At 38.0% G+C, this 19,068-nt stretch overlaps 1 protein-coding gene across 2 annotated transcripts in view; it reads right to left on the reverse strand.

The window, feature by feature from the left end:
- Window positions 1-1,222: 1,222 nt before the first annotated feature.
- fxr2 (FMR1 autosomal homolog 2) overlaps window positions 1,223-19,068 on the reverse strand; it is a 32,775-nt gene continuing 14,929 nt past the window's right edge. For both annotated transcript variants that reach the window (XM_079867669.1, XM_079867670.1), the window contains exons 11-17: window positions 18,961-19,047; window positions 15,835-16,054; window positions 12,529-12,708; window positions 11,012-11,215; window positions 8,051-8,158; window positions 3,425-3,519; window positions 1,223-2,403 (exon numbers count right to left, since the gene is read on the reverse strand). In XM_079867669.1, the coding sequence (XP_079723795.1) occupies window positions 2,293-2,403; window positions 3,425-3,519; window positions 8,051-8,158; window positions 11,012-11,215; window positions 12,529-12,708; window positions 15,835-16,054; window positions 18,961-19,047 (1,005 nt within the window). In that variant the 3' untranslated portion in view covers window positions 1,223-2,292. The remainder of the gene's footprint in view (window positions 2,404-3,424; window positions 3,520-8,050; window positions 8,159-11,011; window positions 11,216-12,528; window positions 12,709-15,834; window positions 16,055-18,960; window positions 19,048-19,068) is intronic.

Here is a 19,068-nt window from a genome sequence, read left to right on the forward strand (position 1 = left end):
CAACCACATTGATATATAGGCCTGTGTAGGCCTATATATACAGTGTTGGGGGTAATGTATTACAAGTAACTTGAGTTATGTAATCACTTACTTTTTCCATGTAACTAGTAAAGTAATGCATTACTTTTTAAATTACAACTATATGAGAACAGGGGAAAAACGGGAAAACGGTGTTCCTCAAAATGAATAAAAAATTGAAACTCAGAATATTACGTAATACGTATTAAATAATACAAATATATGTATTCAGCAATGTCTTTGCTGATGACATACGATGACCCAATTCAAAATACCAGTAAGCTAAAATGACTTCAGATGACCCAGCACAGCTGAAAGGTTTGAGATGTGTCGTCTACTGTACAGACGTGAAGTTATTTATTTCACTCCTGGTGTGAAAAGGCCTTTATATTCGCCAAAAATAGAACTTTTATGGGATTTTTTGGTTATTAGCCCTCCGGTACTGTTCGCGTGTCGGTCAAAAATGATTGAATTTGTTTTATTTCAATGAAATGACTGTACTATTTTATATTCTGACCGTGTTTTGATTTTATTTAGTATTTTTATGGGTTTTTATGGTTCTTAGTTCATGTAAACTAATGTAGTTAACTAATGAACCTTATATTGTAAAGTGTTAGCAACACATCTATGCATATCAACATTTGGTATCAGTTGTTGCTTCTATAAGCGTTTCACAGGTGTTTTGTACCTACTTTTTTGTAAAGAGCCCATAACACACCAGATTGCAGAGAAAAGACAAGAAAAACTGCACACAGGTGTCATTCCAGAAATAATTTATTTCACTTCCATTTTAATCTTTTTTGTTTTTCAACGATGTGGAAAGTACAACCAAAAAATAAAAGAAAAGAAAAGAAAAGAAAAGAAAAAAAACCTTTGAGAACAGGAACTGAGATGACCAAATAAAGTGAAGCAACGGTCCCTTCCCCATGACTAACGTTTGATCGGCTTCTCTGCCACCCCAGCAGAGACAGAAGAGGCCCAAACTTCATACCACCAAACTGGAGTGCATAACATTACAATGCTCTCGGATACGTGTGTGTGTGTGTGTGTGTGTGTGTGTGTGTGTGTGTGTGTGTGTGTGTGTGTGTGTGTGAACTAAAGCATCAGTCTCGGTGTTACAGGCTTCATATTCTCAGAGAGCCTTCTAGACCATCCACACCAGACCGGAAGCTGTCAAGAGTGTGTGTGTGTGTGTGTGTGTGTGCACGCTCACACACACATCCTGCCTTCCTTCCACCAGAAGCTTTGCTGAGGAAACACATGTTGAAAACCTAGAGATGAATCAACACTGTGAACCTGCCAGCTAGTTCATTCACGTGTCTCTCTCTAGTTCAGTGTTTGGACACTTGTGCCACTTTCCCTCCACTTCAACTGAAGAGACCGAATCCATTCGGGATTCTCATGGGTTGTCTCTTGGATCATGTAACGCTCCTCTCAATTTATATGCTCATAACGTACAATCGGGGACACACTCGTACACACAAACACACATTAAACGGCTTTCAAATAACGCCTTGACCTTGGACAAAAATCCTAATTTCATGTTTGGCATTAATCTTTCTTATTCTGCATAATCCTATCATTTCCTCACACAAAATAAAACACCAAACAAACAGGAACCATCTACCTCATCTCATGGACAACGCAAATATTACGGAAAAACAGAAAATACTCAAGTTTTTTTTCTTTTTTTTTTTTCTAATTCAAGGCACAATGTCTCTCCGTCTTGCCCTTACACTCAGAGTACCACAGACTCAGCTGTCAATCACTCACGAGAGGCTCCGCCTTCAACCCGTCGCCTCTCCGCTAGCTCCGCCCTCGTTTAGCTAACACTGTTTCAGAGATGCGTCTGTTCGGGAGTGTTTTCACAGTCCCACACCAGTGAGTACAAACAAAACAAAAACAAATAATGACAGCAACGACAACAGAAAAAAAAAAAGAAAAAAAAAGAAAAAAATCTAAAATAAAACTCAAATAGTCACGTCCTGTTTTCTGTGTTATGTCAGAAATTTAAGTCATATCCATCAGCTCATTTTTGGCAAGCTTGTCTTAAATATGCACTAAGTACTGATAGATAGGATAAACATACACCGTTATGTGTGGTTTTAAGTAGATGCGTTCGTCATTTTTTTTTTGTATCATTTTCTTCTCATAGACTTGTATGAATTCAAGGATTTTAGTCGATTTTCATTCGTCAGTTTAAAGGTTTACGTGAATGCAAGCAGGAACAGAGTTTGCCGTGGTGTCTTGCTTTAGACGTGGGCGAGATGAGTTTTACGAGACGCCGTTCACCAGGGCCACGGCCCCCCCGGCCGATGCCACGCCGTTACTCGGGGAGCGCTTGGAGGGAGTCAGCTCTTCCTTACTCACGCTAGTCCCGTTTTCCTGATGGAGAGACAATGAGATGCAGTTGAAGACTCTGTTCTGTGCATAATCCTCATGAAATTGTCCTTTTACGGACGTTTACATAACGTTTCATGATGGGGGTACAGCTGCTCTACACACACACACATTCCTGTACATCTATCTTTATAAGGACATTCATTGACACAATGAAATCTGAAGTGGCACTTTAAAATAAAGCTGTTATTATATTTTTTCTTAAATACTCCAACAGTAATATTTTAAATTTTTAAAAACATAGTTTTTTTTGTTATTTAGTTTTATTATAGTTCTATTAATATTTAGAATAAGCTTATTAAATATTTAGAATATAATACCGTATATTTAGAATAAGCTTTTTAAATTTAGGTTAAATTTATTTTTATTTCTTTATTTTTACTTCAGTTTTTATTAGTGCCGTCAAATCAATTAATTGTGATTAATCGCATCTAACAAAAACGTGTGTATATACAAATACATAAACGTGTATATATGTGTACATATATATGTGTGTGTGTGTGTGCGTGCGCATACGTACGTATGTACGTAAATATATATATATATATATATATATATATATATATATATATATATATATATATATATATATATATATATATATATATATATATATATATATATATACACACACACAAACAAACAAACATTTGTTAGATGCAATTAATAATTAATCGATTTGATTTTCAGTAAAAAAAAAAAAGTGCTTCAACTTAAACTTATTTCAGTTTATTGCCATCACAACATTTCTAATTTTCATATAGTTCATGTTTTTCAACTTATGTTTACATTTTACTTTATTTCAGCTTCATTAACAGTAATGTTTTTAATAGTTTTAGTAAATAACCCCGATAATAACCATAATAATTATCATCATTGCTAAATTGTGCAGCCCTACAAGACATACCTGGAACTTTTTTCTTTAAATAATAATAATAATAATAATAATAATATTAATAGCAACAATATGCTGAGGGGTGTGTTTAGTGTTGTAGTTTTGGCAGACCTTGGGATGGGACACGAGCTGCGTCGCCGCCTCCTTCCCTGGGAGATTCTGTCTGCTCTGGGAATCGGCACGAGAGATGAAGTCAGCAACAGAAACTATATCAGCACAGAGAGAAACAGATGGGGGAAAAAACAGCAAGAGATCAAACAAGTGGAGCAAACCCAAAACCTACAGCATGAAAACAGATCTTACATGTTGAACATGACTGTGCAATTAACATCAGCAAAATCCACAATCTACAATCTAAAGATGAACATAGTGATGTGGCGAGAGCCAGGCAGACGGGCAGCGATTATGGCAGAGATCAGTTTTAATAAGGAATAAATTTGATTAAAATGTAAAATTATAGAGACAAACAAATTAATTGAATAAATATTAAAGTTGTAATGGCAAATAAGTTTCAAGATAACATAAAAAATAAATCTAAGTTTAAAATCTAAAGTAGCACATGTAACAAATGAAGTTTGTGAAGATCAGAGTACAGAGAAAGAAAGGCCCAAAAGAAGATGCTTGCAGAGAAAAGCAGCAACGGGGAGGAGGGACTGGGGAAAGTAAATTTCTCTTGAAACCATTTAATGACGCACTCACGACAACATATCCTCTAGCAGGTCTGATTAGTTCAGGCTCATTTGGTGCTCTCGGAACAACTTAATTGTGGTTTCAACACCTTTAAGAGAATAATCACAGATCTTGCAACATCTCAAGGAAACATATTTTGATACCAGGGTACATCACGTAATCAACTCTGATGGAAAACACACCCACAGAAATCAATGACATGTTCAGGAAACATCATGTAAGATAAGAGGCGTAAAAAGGATCTAGAATTCATAAAGAAAAGATTCTAGTGCTGTTGTTAAATCGATTAATCACATCCAACATAAAAGTTTGAAAATATAAAATAAAAAGTTTGTGTGTGTGTATATGAAGAGTTCAGATGCAAAAGCCTCTAAAGTGCCATCTGAAATTTTCTTCTAGAATGATCATTTTTATCAAGCTTGCATGTTTATGTTCAGTTATTTCACTTTAATGACAATGAAAATTACCTATTAATTGTCATTAAAGTGAAATTACTGAACTTAAATATACGAGCTTGATAAAAATTCTCATTTTAGATGGCACTTAGAGGCTTTTGCATCTGAACTCTTCATATATTTATGTATTTGTGTATGTATGTATGCATGTATATCTATCCATCCATCTATCTATCTGTGTGTGTGTGTGTGTGTGTGTGTGTGTGTGTGTGTGTGTGTGTGTGTGTGTGTGTGTAGCGATTAAACTTTTCAATCTAAATAATTGCACGATGTAATTTAACACATATTCATAGGTGAATGAATCAATCTGGTGAACCAATGATTCAATGGCTTATTCATAAATAGAGCCATTTACTTCATTCCTGAATGACTCAATGGCTTATTCATTTAGACATTGACCACCACCTACTCGCAGTTTTCGTTTCTTATTTAGAGTATCGTTTCATAAAAACAAGAAGCTGATGCTCATCAAAAAATTTTAATTGTCATCCACTCGCCCTCATGTCTGTTGAAGACTAAACCTTTATATTAAATTCTATGTTGAATCAAATTAAAAAAAAAAATTTTTTTGCTGTAAAGCTACTTTAATATCTATTTGATGCTTTTCTCATTTAACACAATAAATTACTTTCTTTTGAGGGTAATTCATTTCTCAGCCAAATTTGTTGTGCGATTAATTACATCATGCAATTATTTAGATTGAAAAGTTTATTTAAAGTTTGCACGAGTACAAATGTGATATTGATTTTAACCTCTTATTCATTGAACTGTTGCATAAAATCAATATCACATTTGCACTCGTGCTATTCAGGACAAAATCAGCACTCATGATTCGTTCATTATTCATGTGATATTGCTTCACTATATGACATAAATATGGGACAAAACCTCACAAACAGGCATTTCTGCCCTGCTATCCTGAATTTTAGAGTCATTCTAACTGCTTTATGCTTCATCACACAGCGAGTTGTTGCTCTGCTACATGTTCGACACCAGTCAACTTTATGAAATATAAGATGATCTACGTCGGTCTGGGTTTACGATCTACGATTAATCGCAATTTATATGTAAGCGCACTTAAGTCGAGTTGGCTTTTTATCGCGATTTTGAAAACATGCATCAAACATCTTTCCAAACATGAGGGGCATTTAATATAAGCGTGTTTAAACATTTTAAAAGCATGTGTTATCTACTTCTGGGGCGGGTCATATTTGGGGTGTGTGTGTGTGTGTGTGTGTGTGTGTGTGTGTGTGTGTGTGTGTGAGAGACGCCCTCTGGTGTTCAGATGAAGCATTTACTACCGATCAGCCGCTGCACTGAAAAACTGCACATATAATCATCACAGCCTTTGCCAAATAGCGTGTGGTTTCACTGCGATTAATCGTGCAGCCCTAGGGTGCGTTAAATGTGTTAATAATTTTAACATGTTATTTTTTCCCATTACGAATGAATTAAATTAACACGTTAAATCAACAGCCCATATATATATATGGGATGTGACGAGTTCTCGACTAAAATGTGATGAGATTTCCCGTCGAGTGAAAAGCTGTCTCGCGATATCGCCATGAGGGAGCGTGAGGGTGAAATAAGCATAGAATATGCCACCGCTTCACTCACATTCGCCTCAACTGTTTTGCTGTTTTTATAAAAAAAAATAAAAACCATTATAAACGAATGTAAAAGTCTGCTCTGCTCATCCAGCACGAGTTGCAGTCGCAATCAGTGCAGCAGAAATCACAGTTCACTGATCGTGTGACAATGGCGAATGATTTGTTGCGCAACAGAGCCTAAACATCAGATAAATGTCCTATCTTGTAGAATGCGCAGTCGGCACCGCTGCTCCCTGTACACAGAGTACGTGCGATCGCGCATTTGAAAGTGAAAGTAAAACACAAGCTCCCTGATGCGCGCAAAATAGGCTGCTGCGCACAAACAAACAAACAAATAAACATACATACATACATATATATATATATATATATATATATATATATACGAACAAACATGTTAGATGCAATTAATCGATTTGACAGCACTATAAGATTCATAAAGAGGAAACATTAATAAAACAAATTAATACAACTCCAATAACAAGAACATACACCACATATCATACCAGCAAATACTATAACAGGCCTGTTAAAAAAAGAAGCTTGAATACTATAAAATACTACAAAGCAACCAAAATATGAGTCCTGGTGCAAGATTGAATCTGGTCAGCAACACAATCCCACCCAGTCCTCCTCTCTACCATCCTGTCACTAAACCTGCATAATAGTGGAAAATAACCCTAAAATAGGGGTGTGCCATATCATACCGTCCATGATAATACCGGTATAAATTTTTACATGATAAAAAAGTGTCATATCGCGATATCACTGATATAGCGACGCAATGACGTATGGCGCATTACGTTCCCTAGCACGCACACAACAACAACTGTCTGAGCGCGAGAGCAGCAAGTCAGCCTCCAATGACGATTTAGTACCTAAAAAGGAGCTACTTAAAAAGTATTTGAATAATTCCCGCATGTCTACCACTTATAATGCCGGAATTTCCCCCGCAAACATTGATTTTTTACCAACCGCGTGAGTGTTCAGCGGTGCCGCGTCTTCTCTCTCTCGCTCTCAAAATGGGTTGCACGCGTCAATACCACCCTCTTGTGTTTAGTAGTCAGGACATGACGGAGTTGTCTTTTGTCACTTGCATCTTAACTAAAGTTGATCATTTTCACTTATTTTTAAGTCTTATCAGTTCAAACATTTGCGATTTTAAACTATTCAGTACTCTTGCGCGCTCTCTGAGAGATGTTTACTCTGCGTGCATCAGTAAAGCCGTCTCAAACAGCTCGCGAGTAACAAAAGTTCTTTTTCGCGGATTATATCGCTTTAACGGAAAAAAACATGCAAAATTGTGTAAAAATTCCGGTCATGGTTAGTATATTCGTAAACAGTCGGTTATGTCTGAAATAACCATAAAACGCGCGTGAAAGTGTGACAGACAATATAACAGTAATGGATCCGGGCACTAGCTCTAAAAGTGACAGCAGCCATATGTGTGTATCATTAATGTTGTCGTCAAAACAACAAAAGATAGCTTTCATTGTAAGGAATCAGAATTGATAGTCTATGTATTTAATTTAGTCAGGACTCAGGACTAGTGTTATTTTACATTTGATTACCTTGTTCAGTTTCTGTAGTATTTCTGAATAGTGTTAGACGGACCTACCCAAAAACTTTTATCTTTATTTGTATCTTTTTTGTATATATTTTTTTTGCTACTTTTTTCAATTTAATTCAAAGATTGAAATCAAGCTTCTTTGTGTTGTGTAAACTCTTAAAAACAAAATGACCCAATTGTAAAAACACAATGAGTGAGCAAACATTTAGGTGAGATAAATGTAATAAAAAAAAAAATTCTACACTTATATCGTCATAAATATCATTATCGCAAATATTCTTGAAAAATCGTGATATAATTTTGAGGCTATATCGCTCACCCCTACCCTAAAAGTTTGATGAAATGTGCAGTCTGACGATTCTCTTTCTTTAGTCCTTTCCTCCTGCATCTTGACCCCTTCCCACTCTCTCACCTGTGTCACCCGGCTGTCTGTCCCGGCTGGTGGATCCTCCCTCGGGACGGTTGCCACGGTTACGGCGCCGGCGGCTCCTGTTGCGGCGCTGGGGCCGGCCTTCCTCTTCTGGGAGAAATGAGGAGAGAGAGCATGAGACGCAAGGGGGCCAATCTTCTGAGGCAGTTCTACGAAATTAAATCAAGCAAATTTCCCAAAGGCTTTCCTAATGTGGAGTTTTTTTATATATATATAACAGTTTTTGCGAAAGTGCAGAATTCAGTGAGTTTGCGCTTTAGAGTTTGACAGCCTTAGTGATTATAAAAGGAGGCTCTTCTCTTGCCACTTGTTTATTACTAATTCACAATCTGAACACAAGTTTAGTTTTTCATGCTAAGTACAACACAAAGTTTCTGGACTGACAACAGGGTTTAAATGCGCGACTAAATGAGTAGGGAACTCCTGCAATACCACGACGAGAAAAAAAAAAAAAAAAAAAAAATAAAAAAAATAAAAAAAATAAAAATAATAATAATAATAATATATATATATATATATATATATATATATATATATATATATATATATATATATATATATGACGTTTCGTCGGGCCATCCGTCCCTTTGCAGAAGCATGTCGGGGTTTCTCTTGTCATTAAACCGTGGAGACGTTGCCTAATGCCTCAGAAAATCAGATCTGCCTGTTTACATGACCGTCGCATTGGCACATATCCAATTTATATCTGATTTATTTCCACATATGAATGAGGCCTGAAACCAATCTCGAAATATCCGAATGCATGCGTTTTCCTGTTTACACGTTCATAGAACACATCCAATATGTCACATATGAGCAAAAAAATCGGAATTGGGTCACATTTCACTGAGAGTGTAAACGAGGCCCAACTGCACTTTTCAGCACTTCATGTTAACACAAACAATGATAAAAGTGAGGAGTTAAGACTAAGAGTCTGACATTGCTATGTGCGTGCGTGCGTGTGTGTGTGTGTGTGTGTGTGTGTGTGTGTGTGTGTGTGTGTGTTTTCGCCATTGGGTAAGTTGTGTCAAAAGGGAGGCCCACTGTCTTAGACTTTGAAAACCCCTGCTTCAATTGATAGATAAAAGGGCCAGAGTCAGTTCATTGGGTTTTGGAACAATGGATCCAGAAAGACATTAAGAAAGAGGATGAGGACACTGGAGTGGAGGAGGAGGAGGAAGAGGTGAAGGAAGAGGAAGAGCAGCAGGGAGTGGAGGAAGAGGATGAGGACACTGGAGTGGAGGAGGAGGAGGAAGAGGTGAAGGAAGAGGAAGAGGATGAGGACACTGGAGTGGAGGAGGAGGAAGAGCAGATGGGAGAGGAGGAGGAGGAAGAGTAGATGGGAGAGGAGGAGGAGGAAGAGTAGATGGGAGTGGAGGAAGAGGTGAAGGAAGAGGAAGAGCAGTAGGGAGTGGAGGAAGAGGTGAAGGAAGAGGTTGAGGACACTAGAGTGGAGGAGGAGGAAGAGTACATGGGAGTGGAGGAAGAGGTGAAGGAAGAGGTTGAGGACACTGGAGTGGAGGAGGAGGAAGAGTAGATGGGAGTGGAGGAAGAGGTGAAGGAAGAGGTTGAGGACACTGGAGTGGAGGAGGAGGAAGAGTAGATGGGAGTGGAGGAAGAGGTGAAGGAAGAGGTTGAGGACACTGGAGTGGAGGAGGAGGAAGAGTAGATGGGAGTGGAGGAAGAGGTGAAGGAAGAGGATGAGGAAGGTGAAGGGGAAGGGCAAGGCCAAAGAGACAAGCAGTGCCACTCTAGTTGCCCATGTCTTTGTCCATGCTATGACTATGAGGGAGTCTGGGCACCGAGTACAGCCACACTTGAGTCGCTTCACCGTCGCCTCGATCATCAGAACCTTCATGGAGAAAAACAGGTACAGTAGATGTTCATCACGTGAAAAGGTCTGTGAGCGGGGGAACCACAAGCAACATAACTTACCAGTTTTGGAAATGTTGTTTTGAATTTATTGCACCAGTGTGTACGACTATGTTGCAGTGTGTGTGTGTTTGTGATGTCTGAGGGCAAAGTTTGTTTTTTCAGCAAGAGTGAATGTTATGAGTGTAGAGCTTCATTTTGACCTGAAAATAGGATGTTTGGGGAATTGGGTGAGACGTTATGGATTTGCGTTTACTGTTTTGACGAGGCATTGTTTCGAGAAATGCGTTTAAGCAATCGAGAAAAACTGCAATGTTCGCTTCAACATTTACATTATTATAATCAGAAAAGAGATCTACCAGAGAAGTTGAATCAGTTAGATTTTGATTGCTTGGTTGTAACGCATTTAAAGCCTGATAACTACATCTATAACTGCATAGTAAAAGAGGAAGTAGGTCAGCTGACCACGAGCTACACATCACTTCACCACACACTTCAAAAAAACAACCCTAAAACAAAAACAACACCGATGAGAAGAAAACTAGCGAGGTGATGGTGAATAACCGCAAGAGAATCACAGAAAACACTGTTTTGCTGCTGCATATCACTGACATTAGGAGTGTGACGACGTGCCACGAGATAAAGATATTTAAACGTGCACGATATCAGCATGACTGAGTCGAGTTTGGCAAAACCTTTTACAACGCTGGCATTATATTGTTCTGTCTTTTACTGCATATGATAAATCATACTCAGAAAGTAGAACCGAAGTGGCATTCATTACAAGATGATTAGTGTATCACTGTGACAATTCCTCAAATTAAATTAAAAACCGGAAGTGGCACGTTCAACGGACGAGAATCCATGAAACCACATTATTAGAACCGTATCGTCTCGTGAGCTAAGTGTATCGTCACACCATAACTGACATCATTAGACTAAAAATGGGAAAGGGGAAACCAATAAGAAAGGTTAATACTGCTATGCAAACACAGGGTCAGATTATGTGAGCTCAAATGTTCTTCTTAGCTCAACCTGTGCGCATCTAGATAACCTGGAATTGTGTCATACCCAGTCCGTTCTCACTGGTGGCTGCCTGATTGTCTGATTCGTTAGCGGCTGCATCCATAAGGCTGGGTTCCTGGTCATTACGGCGACGGCGTGAGCGTCTCCTGCGGTCGATGCCACTCATGTTCTCACTGGTGTCTGTATCGCCGCCCAGTTCACCGTCTCCCTCCAGCAGAGAGAACGGGTTGCTGTCTGGATCTCGGAGCACTGGAAACACACAGAAGATCAGCAGGGTACAAAATAACAAATGATAGGCAGGAGTTTGCATGAGGGGCTTTCACACCGGAGGAACGTTTTCATAGTTCCTATAATTATTTGCAGTAGTCGTCGCTTTTTGGCGTGTTTGCACCGCAGGAACTGGGAATGGTTTTAGTTATAGGAACACCTTTTTGAGGGGGAACTAAATTAGCTCCTACTTCAGAGAAGTGTCTAATCCAGCACAAGAGGAACTATCAGTGATGCAAGTGTACGGAGGAAAAACACCGGTTTTCACTGTTATACGGTAGGGGGCGCTATTACGCCTCTTCTGAAATAGCACAGAATCTCCACATCAAAACAGAGGAGGAGGAGAAACGTGATAGAAGCATTGCTTATGCACATGTAAAATAACACAATCCACAACATTAAACAGAACATAAATCAAAACTGCCTAATGTTACTGAATGAAATGTCGTGTCAGGACGAGCTCTAGGACTGTGAAGCTTTAGGGGTGTTGATGGACTCGATCTACTCCATCTGTGTTTTGATCATCGTTCTGAATCCCATCTGGACGTAGACTGACAAAAAAAGCGATTTTCTAAGCTTTTTTTGTTCAAAATTCTAGTTTTATGCATTAATTTTTATCAACACTTGAATGTGGGTAAGTTTCATAAAAAAGCAACATTTTGAACAAAAAAAGCTTAGAAAATCGCTTTGTTCAAAATGTTGCTTTATGAAACTTACCCGCATTCAAGTGTTGATAAAAATGAAAGCATAGAACTAGAATAAAATGCCTTTTTGTAGTTGTTTAAAAGCAGAGGGTCTGTTCTTCCTTTTGATATATTGCATGTTCAGATATTTATACAACAGAAAATTCAGGGCCAAAAAAGTTGTCAAATGCTGGCAGGGAAAGAGTTAAATATTGTGAATACTTATTTTTTTTTATATATTCTCTAGGGCTGCCACTAACGACTATTTTTGTATCGATTAATCTATCGACTAATTTATCGATTAATCTAAACGGTTAAGTTTCTGCCAAAAATCAACAATTTTACTTAAGAACAATATCAATTGTATTGATTTCTCTAGAAACTATAGTTCCCACAACTTTTGCTAATTTAATTTTCATGATACTTTCAGTTGTTTTACTAGATGACAATTTATTATTATTACTAACAGAAAGGGAGATTTCACTCACGAGTCACAACTGGGCAACTTCTACCAGACTAAATATTCTACAGCAGAACTACAAAAAAAGAATATGAGCTATAAAAGGTTCCAAGACTTTATTTAATTCTGTATTAATTACAAGCGTGATGTACCAGAGCTGATGGTGTTCGTGTTTCGGGGCCCCGGTCCTCCTCGGCCCCTGCCAGCGCTGGAGCCACGGCCTCGACCTCCACGCTTGGAGCCCCGATCATCGGATCCGACCCCCTTGGGCCTGAGCTCCCGCTCCCCCATCTCTTCGGTCTCTGACGCATTCGACTGCTCAGAGTTTGTTCCTGCGAGGATGAATAAAGAAATAAAAGTGTTGAGCAGCCGGCTGCCACAGAGAGATTCTGAACAGATTAAAATTAAACGTTACACGCATTTAGCTGATAAACACCCCGTTATTACATTTGCTTCTGACAATTGTGTGAAAAGCAGGTTGTTGTATTTGAAGCCATTCAGGGTCATAGGGTCACGGTTATCGATGGATATATTTTTTTGTAGTGCTTTTCACAAAAATATTGTAGGATAGTGATAATGAGCTGATGAGTTGAATCAGGTGTGTTTGATTAGGGAGACAACGAAAACGTGCAGTGTTGGGGTGCCTCCAGGACAGGTTTGGGAACCACTGGGATAGATGCTAAGTTGGCATTTGATTTTGAGTATTCATAAATGACAATATACATTATATTAATAGTAGGGATGGGAATCTTTAGGCGCCTCACGATCCGATTCCATAACGATTCTTGATCTAAATTTTTTTTTTTTTTAGTTTACTGACCTGAAAATTTTTTAATCTTTTTTTATTATGTAATTATAAGTACTACAAATGAAAAAATTAAATCAAACAATTGTATGTTAAGGAATCGCATGCACAAGCGATCTTCACAAAGCAGACGTCAGCTTTTGAAATGAAATTCTCTGTGTACGACTGCAGAAAATAACGTTTTTTATAGGACATTAACGAAGCAATACATTTTGTTGTGAAAAATTATTATAAGTGGTTTGATTTGTTTAAAAAAAACCATAAATAGTGCAAGTCAAAAGTCCTCATTTAAAGCCCATTGGCATGAAGTAAAAGGCCACCTGAAGTAATATCCAAGAGAACGCTTGTTCAAAATAACCTCTTCAAAACATAAAAAAATTTAATAAAATTAACATTAGATCAACTTGCCGCAGAATCTACACTGTGTTGTTGCTAGCGATCGTGTCAAGAATCAGACAAACATCCAGGTGAAGGGTGAAAGGCAGGCGTGGAGAAAAGAGCGGTGGAGGGTTTTTGTGCCATCTAGTGGTTTAGAGGAAATTAAAAGCAAATATGCCTTTTACACAGGAGTGCCTTAACCCCGTTGTACATCTTATTATACATGATATGATTGACATGTTTCCGCTTGTAGTCGTGTTGTGAGGGATAGTGTTTCCGGGTACAAGCCTCCACATTTTTCAAGTGAGAACGACAGTGGTTTTTGAGCACCATTTAATCATGTTACACATTTAGGGTAAACTTTTATAAACTGCTGATGTATATCCTGCAGTCTCTGGACTCAAGACGTCCCGGACACCAATATTATTAATGATTCATTAAAGATGAATCACTGTCTGGACATCTGGGATTTCAGTATGGAGATTAAGCAGGGCTCTACAGTGCGAGTAATTCACTCGCATTTGCGCCTAAAAATAGTTATGTGCGAACTTGAAAAATTATTTACGAGCACAGTGCGCGAGTGACGGGCTGTTCTCAATACACTGAACAACAGCGCGATGAAGCGAAACATACCACTGATTTCATATGGAAAGCAAGCAAGACGAGGACGGGGCGCGACTGCGCGATGTGAACATGAACTTTATTCAAATGAGAGCGACGATTCGCAACCAATGAGCCAATCACTGAAATAGTGTGGGAATGTGCGGGATCTGCTGGATTTTAAGTGAGAGTCAAGTGACTCCTCCCAACAGTGCTAAAAATAAACGTGTGAGAGCGTGTTATTGGCTATATGTAATGTTATAGCCAGATATGATGACGCTACTGCAACACGCATCACGACAGATGAGCGATCTATTGATCAAGCCAACGCGCAAACTGCCGCAAATGAAAGTGAAAGTAAGTCGTAGACGCTCAGCGCTCAACACACAATCATAGATTCATTAATAGTAAAGAAACGAAATGATATTAGGCTACCAGTGCTGCTGTCGCGCTCTCCTATCGCTGATTTTGAAATGAGCTTATGATCAATAAAATGCAGCTCATATCTGTTGCCTTTGGTGACGTGAACTATGCATAGGCCTACATTAAATCTGCATATTGCGCGGGAATATAAGATCCGATTTATTTATTTATCAGTTTTGCGAAAACACACAATGGAATCGTTTTGCTTTTGATCAGTTAAAACGCATGAAGTGACCAGGTGTAAACAGGCCCCTACACCATAAAAGCAGTAAACACTAAGTGAGCTAGATACGCAACACAGTATGACGCCTATAGTCATTATCTCAAAAGACCAAGTGCAAAAAAAAAAAAGGAACTCCCGCACACTATCAATACTTGCAAATGAGTATCAAAATTGTATTAGCAACGTTTAGGTCTCAAAAAAAGACCAAGTGCAGAAACTTAAGTTACAACCAAAACAGTCGACACTGAGGACAGGAAGACGACAAAAACTCATTTTTGAGGACAACTTAATGTAGCCTACTGCAAGTACTGCAAAGGAAAAAAGGCATTTGTTTTGTTTTTAGCACTTTATACTTTATTGAGGTGTTCATTCTTTTATATATTTTGAAGTAGGCTAAAACTAATAATTGCATAGCTAATTATTAAACAGGTAGTTCACCCAAAAGAGAAAATTCTGTCATTTATTACTCTCCATCATGTCGTTCCAAACCCGTAAGACTTTCACTCATCTTCGGAACACAAATGAAGAACTTTTTGATGAAATTGAGAGATTTATTTCCCTCCATTGACAGCCTACACAACAACCACTTTAATGCTTCGAAAAAAAGTTCATGGTTCATCCATATGTTTCACCTGATCCAAATTTAGAGGTTGTCTATTAATACATTTTTGATTTTATGTATAATTTTAGTCTATTGACATTCAAAGTGCGAATAAAAAGATCATAAAACTAATCCATATGAACTGAGCAGTTTAATCAACTTTTTTCACTGTGCTCCTATATTTATTTGTGTGCTCCTAAATTTTTTCATTTAGGAGCACATGTGCACCTTGGGAAAAAAGTTAGCGTAGAGCCCTGTTAAGGTTAAGATCATGATTCTTCTGTAGTTTTAAAGCGAGTGTGTATTAGTATCGTTAGTTTGCTTATGGAATCTGCGTTTAGACCTGGAAACAGTGACGCTTGACGTCAGACTTAAGGATCGGATAGACTGTTCAAGACAGAGGAGCATCATGGGAGTTGTAGTCTCACCATAGCCAGAGTACGCATTGTTAGGTTTGCGTCCACGTCCTCTTCCTCCGTAGGTGCGTGTGGTTTGCACAGAGTTAGTGCTCTCGTCCGTGAGGTATCCCCGCTCACGCTCACCGGCGACCCCTGACCCCGAGCGGCTGGGGGCTGCGCGATATCCCACCCCAATCTGACGGAGCTGCTCATCGATCTGTAGACGCTCCAGACGCAACTGCTCCACCTCCTGTCAATCACAGAGAAACAGAGGCGTCAGGCACTGTGATTCATCTACATATGCAGAGAACACACACACAAATCTGACTGGGTGTCATTGTTTAATAGCAAAAGGGGAAAAATTATACAAGCTATTAATATACGGACAATATATGATAATATAATAAAATATGCAATACAAGACAATATAATATATTGGCATTTATAATATAACAAAAATAATGGTTAGATTAATTAATCGCCACATCATGTAATTAGATCAATTAATCACTTGACAGCCCTAATTATAATATTTATAATATATATTATACTGGTTTTCATTTTTTTAAAGAAAAATGGGGGAAAATATTAAATATGCTATTTATATTGCTGACATTATAATATATGATAATATAATACAGAGGCTGATGAAATGATTGCCAGTTCTTCATGTGATCCGGCTAGCAGGATTTTCTGCACAGACAGCATTTACCGCGGTGGGTTTTCACTAGATGCAACATGTCAGTAAACGTGTGCGGGTGTCAAATCAGAATGTGACAGCTGGCGGTTTGAAACAGCAGCTGAGCGCTGGTGGAGCTGGGACGGGACGGAGAGGGGAAATGTCTATTTTGAGAGGAGTAGATGGCATGTAATCCACACTTTGCCCCGTCCCCAACCATATCTACCCCCAGCGGGGGTATTTTTAGCGTCAGTTCGTGGTTAAGGGTGACCAACAGCTTTCCATGGAAGCGGAGATCAGCTGACCAGTCAAGATACCAAAGTTTATTTAAAACATCTTTAGTGGTACAATGAATCTGTGCAATTTTATGTTGCAAATAATGAACCGTACATAACAATAACAGAACAAACGCATGGGAGTTCCAGACACCCTTAACCCTCTGGGGACCAAAAACGCGCCCGCGCGTTTTGCTCGTTTTTTTTTTTTAGCAATGAAAATAAACACTAAATGCTCTGTTAATTTTGATCTTTCATTTTCGTGTAATACATCAAACGATCCTGTTCAGTTTCTATTTTTTTTCTGTATACTCACAATAAAAATAAAGTGTTTTGCTTTTTGACAAATAAAGAAAAATTAACATGATGCGATTTCTGCCTTCTCACTGTCAGTAAACTCCCATTTGAAACGCGTTCGAAAATGATCTATAACTCCGCGAAAATTCAGTCAAACAGGCAGACAGACCCACGGGCATAAAGCTTGAGATCGCATCTGTTAAATGAAGTAACTTATATAAAAAACAAATATTCTCATCTTCTGTAATCTGTATAAAAAGAGAGCGACTCCAGTCGAGCTCATTACGAGCTAATTCACAGTAATGTGACACGCCCACGGAGAGCGCGTGCTATTCAAACGCAAATTCTGAGAACTATTGAAGATCTGTGAAACGCCCACATCAGCTGTAAACAAAGCGCGTCGCGATCGAGTGAGGCATAATATAGCCTACCTTATGGAGAAAAGATTCCTCAGAACAGTGCTGATATGAGGAACAATATATCCTGATATGAGGAGCAGATCCCGCTGAGGAGTGAGGTAGGCTGTTTTCTTTTCTCAAGTGTGGAATAACGTTATGGAATAACGTTAGTGTAGGCCTATGCAAACCGCAAAAAGATGAATCGCATTTCTATAATATGACTCGCCTTTCTGTGAGATGAATGAAGGGTACATATTTGTAAAGACTGTTTAGCCTAAATATAAATCGCGCGTCTGTGTGTGAAAGAATAAACTGCTTTGCTATAGCCTACTGAGATGAGTAAAAATCGACTGGAATATGTTGAAATAAAATGTATTTGTATAAGCAACGTATTAAACTGCAAATTAGCATTTATATGCCCTAATATTTCATAAAAACAACGTTACAGTCAGTCACTTGTTGACTAGATTTGGGTACAGTTTTTAGGCTACTGTAAAATATACTGCCACATAAAATAAGCTTTTGTTTAGCAATTTCTGCTCATATCTAACGTTTTATATATATATATATATATATATATATATATATATATATATATATATATATATATATATATATATATATATATATATATATATTTGTCAAAAATAAAGTCATAGACTAAGATGTTAGATGTTCCAATGTTGGCTATATTCAAACTAATGAATACATATGATAAAATGTAGGCCTATAATCTTTTTTCTTTTTCTTTTTTACAAAGAAAGAGTACACTTGAAATATTGTTGAAATTGTAATTATTGTTGTAATTGTAACATTTTTAATAAAATGGCAAAACATATTTACAAGAGAGATGTAAGCAAAATCTTAAATGGTCAATATAAGTCTTCTTCTAAATACATCCTTTGTCCTTGCATTGTGGCTCAGTCAGTGTCACACCTGAAAGGATGGCTCATTAGGCAGAGTCATTATGCAGAGTGGGTGTAAACTGCTCCTCCCCCTCGCATATTGGCTTTCCAAGCAAAACCTGTTTTACACCATTTAAATCAATGTATTTTTTTTTTTGTGAACGATAAAGCAAGACTATTTTCATATAATTTTGAAGCTAGAACTCAAAGGGACCACATCCATTGGTCAAAAGTCTTGTGGACACATATTTAATATGTGTTTTGTGGTCTTAATTCAGCAACTTTCATTTTATTTTTTTCCAATAACCACGCATAAACATTATTCTCTTAAAAATACAAACATCTACATACAAGTTGCTCGCATATTATGGTAGCCCTGTTTGTGCTATATATAGTGAATTTACACCTTTGTCATTAACATGTTTATAAATAACTGAAAAAAGCACAAATGTCAAGGCATGTCAGAACATCTCAAGGGCCCCAAAAACACCTTGGTCCCCAGAGGGTTAAGCAACTGCAATCAGTTCAGAAGCTGAACACCCTGAAGGTGAAATGCATGTGCTAAAAAGGACAAACCTCAGTTTTTATGACTGGTGACTAACCTGAAGGTAGGCCACGTGGTATTCGAGCAAAGCCTGGGCGTTACTGATGTTCTCTTTGGTTCCAACAAAGATAAAGGGAACCATTCCCTGAAAAACAAAAGAAGTGTT

Source organism: Squalius cephalus (genome assembly GCF_949319135.1).
Source record: "Squalius cephalus genome assembly, chromosome: 3".
Classification (NCBI taxonomy): domain Eukaryota; kingdom Metazoa; phylum Chordata; class Actinopteri; order Cypriniformes; family Leuciscidae; genus Squalius; species Squalius cephalus.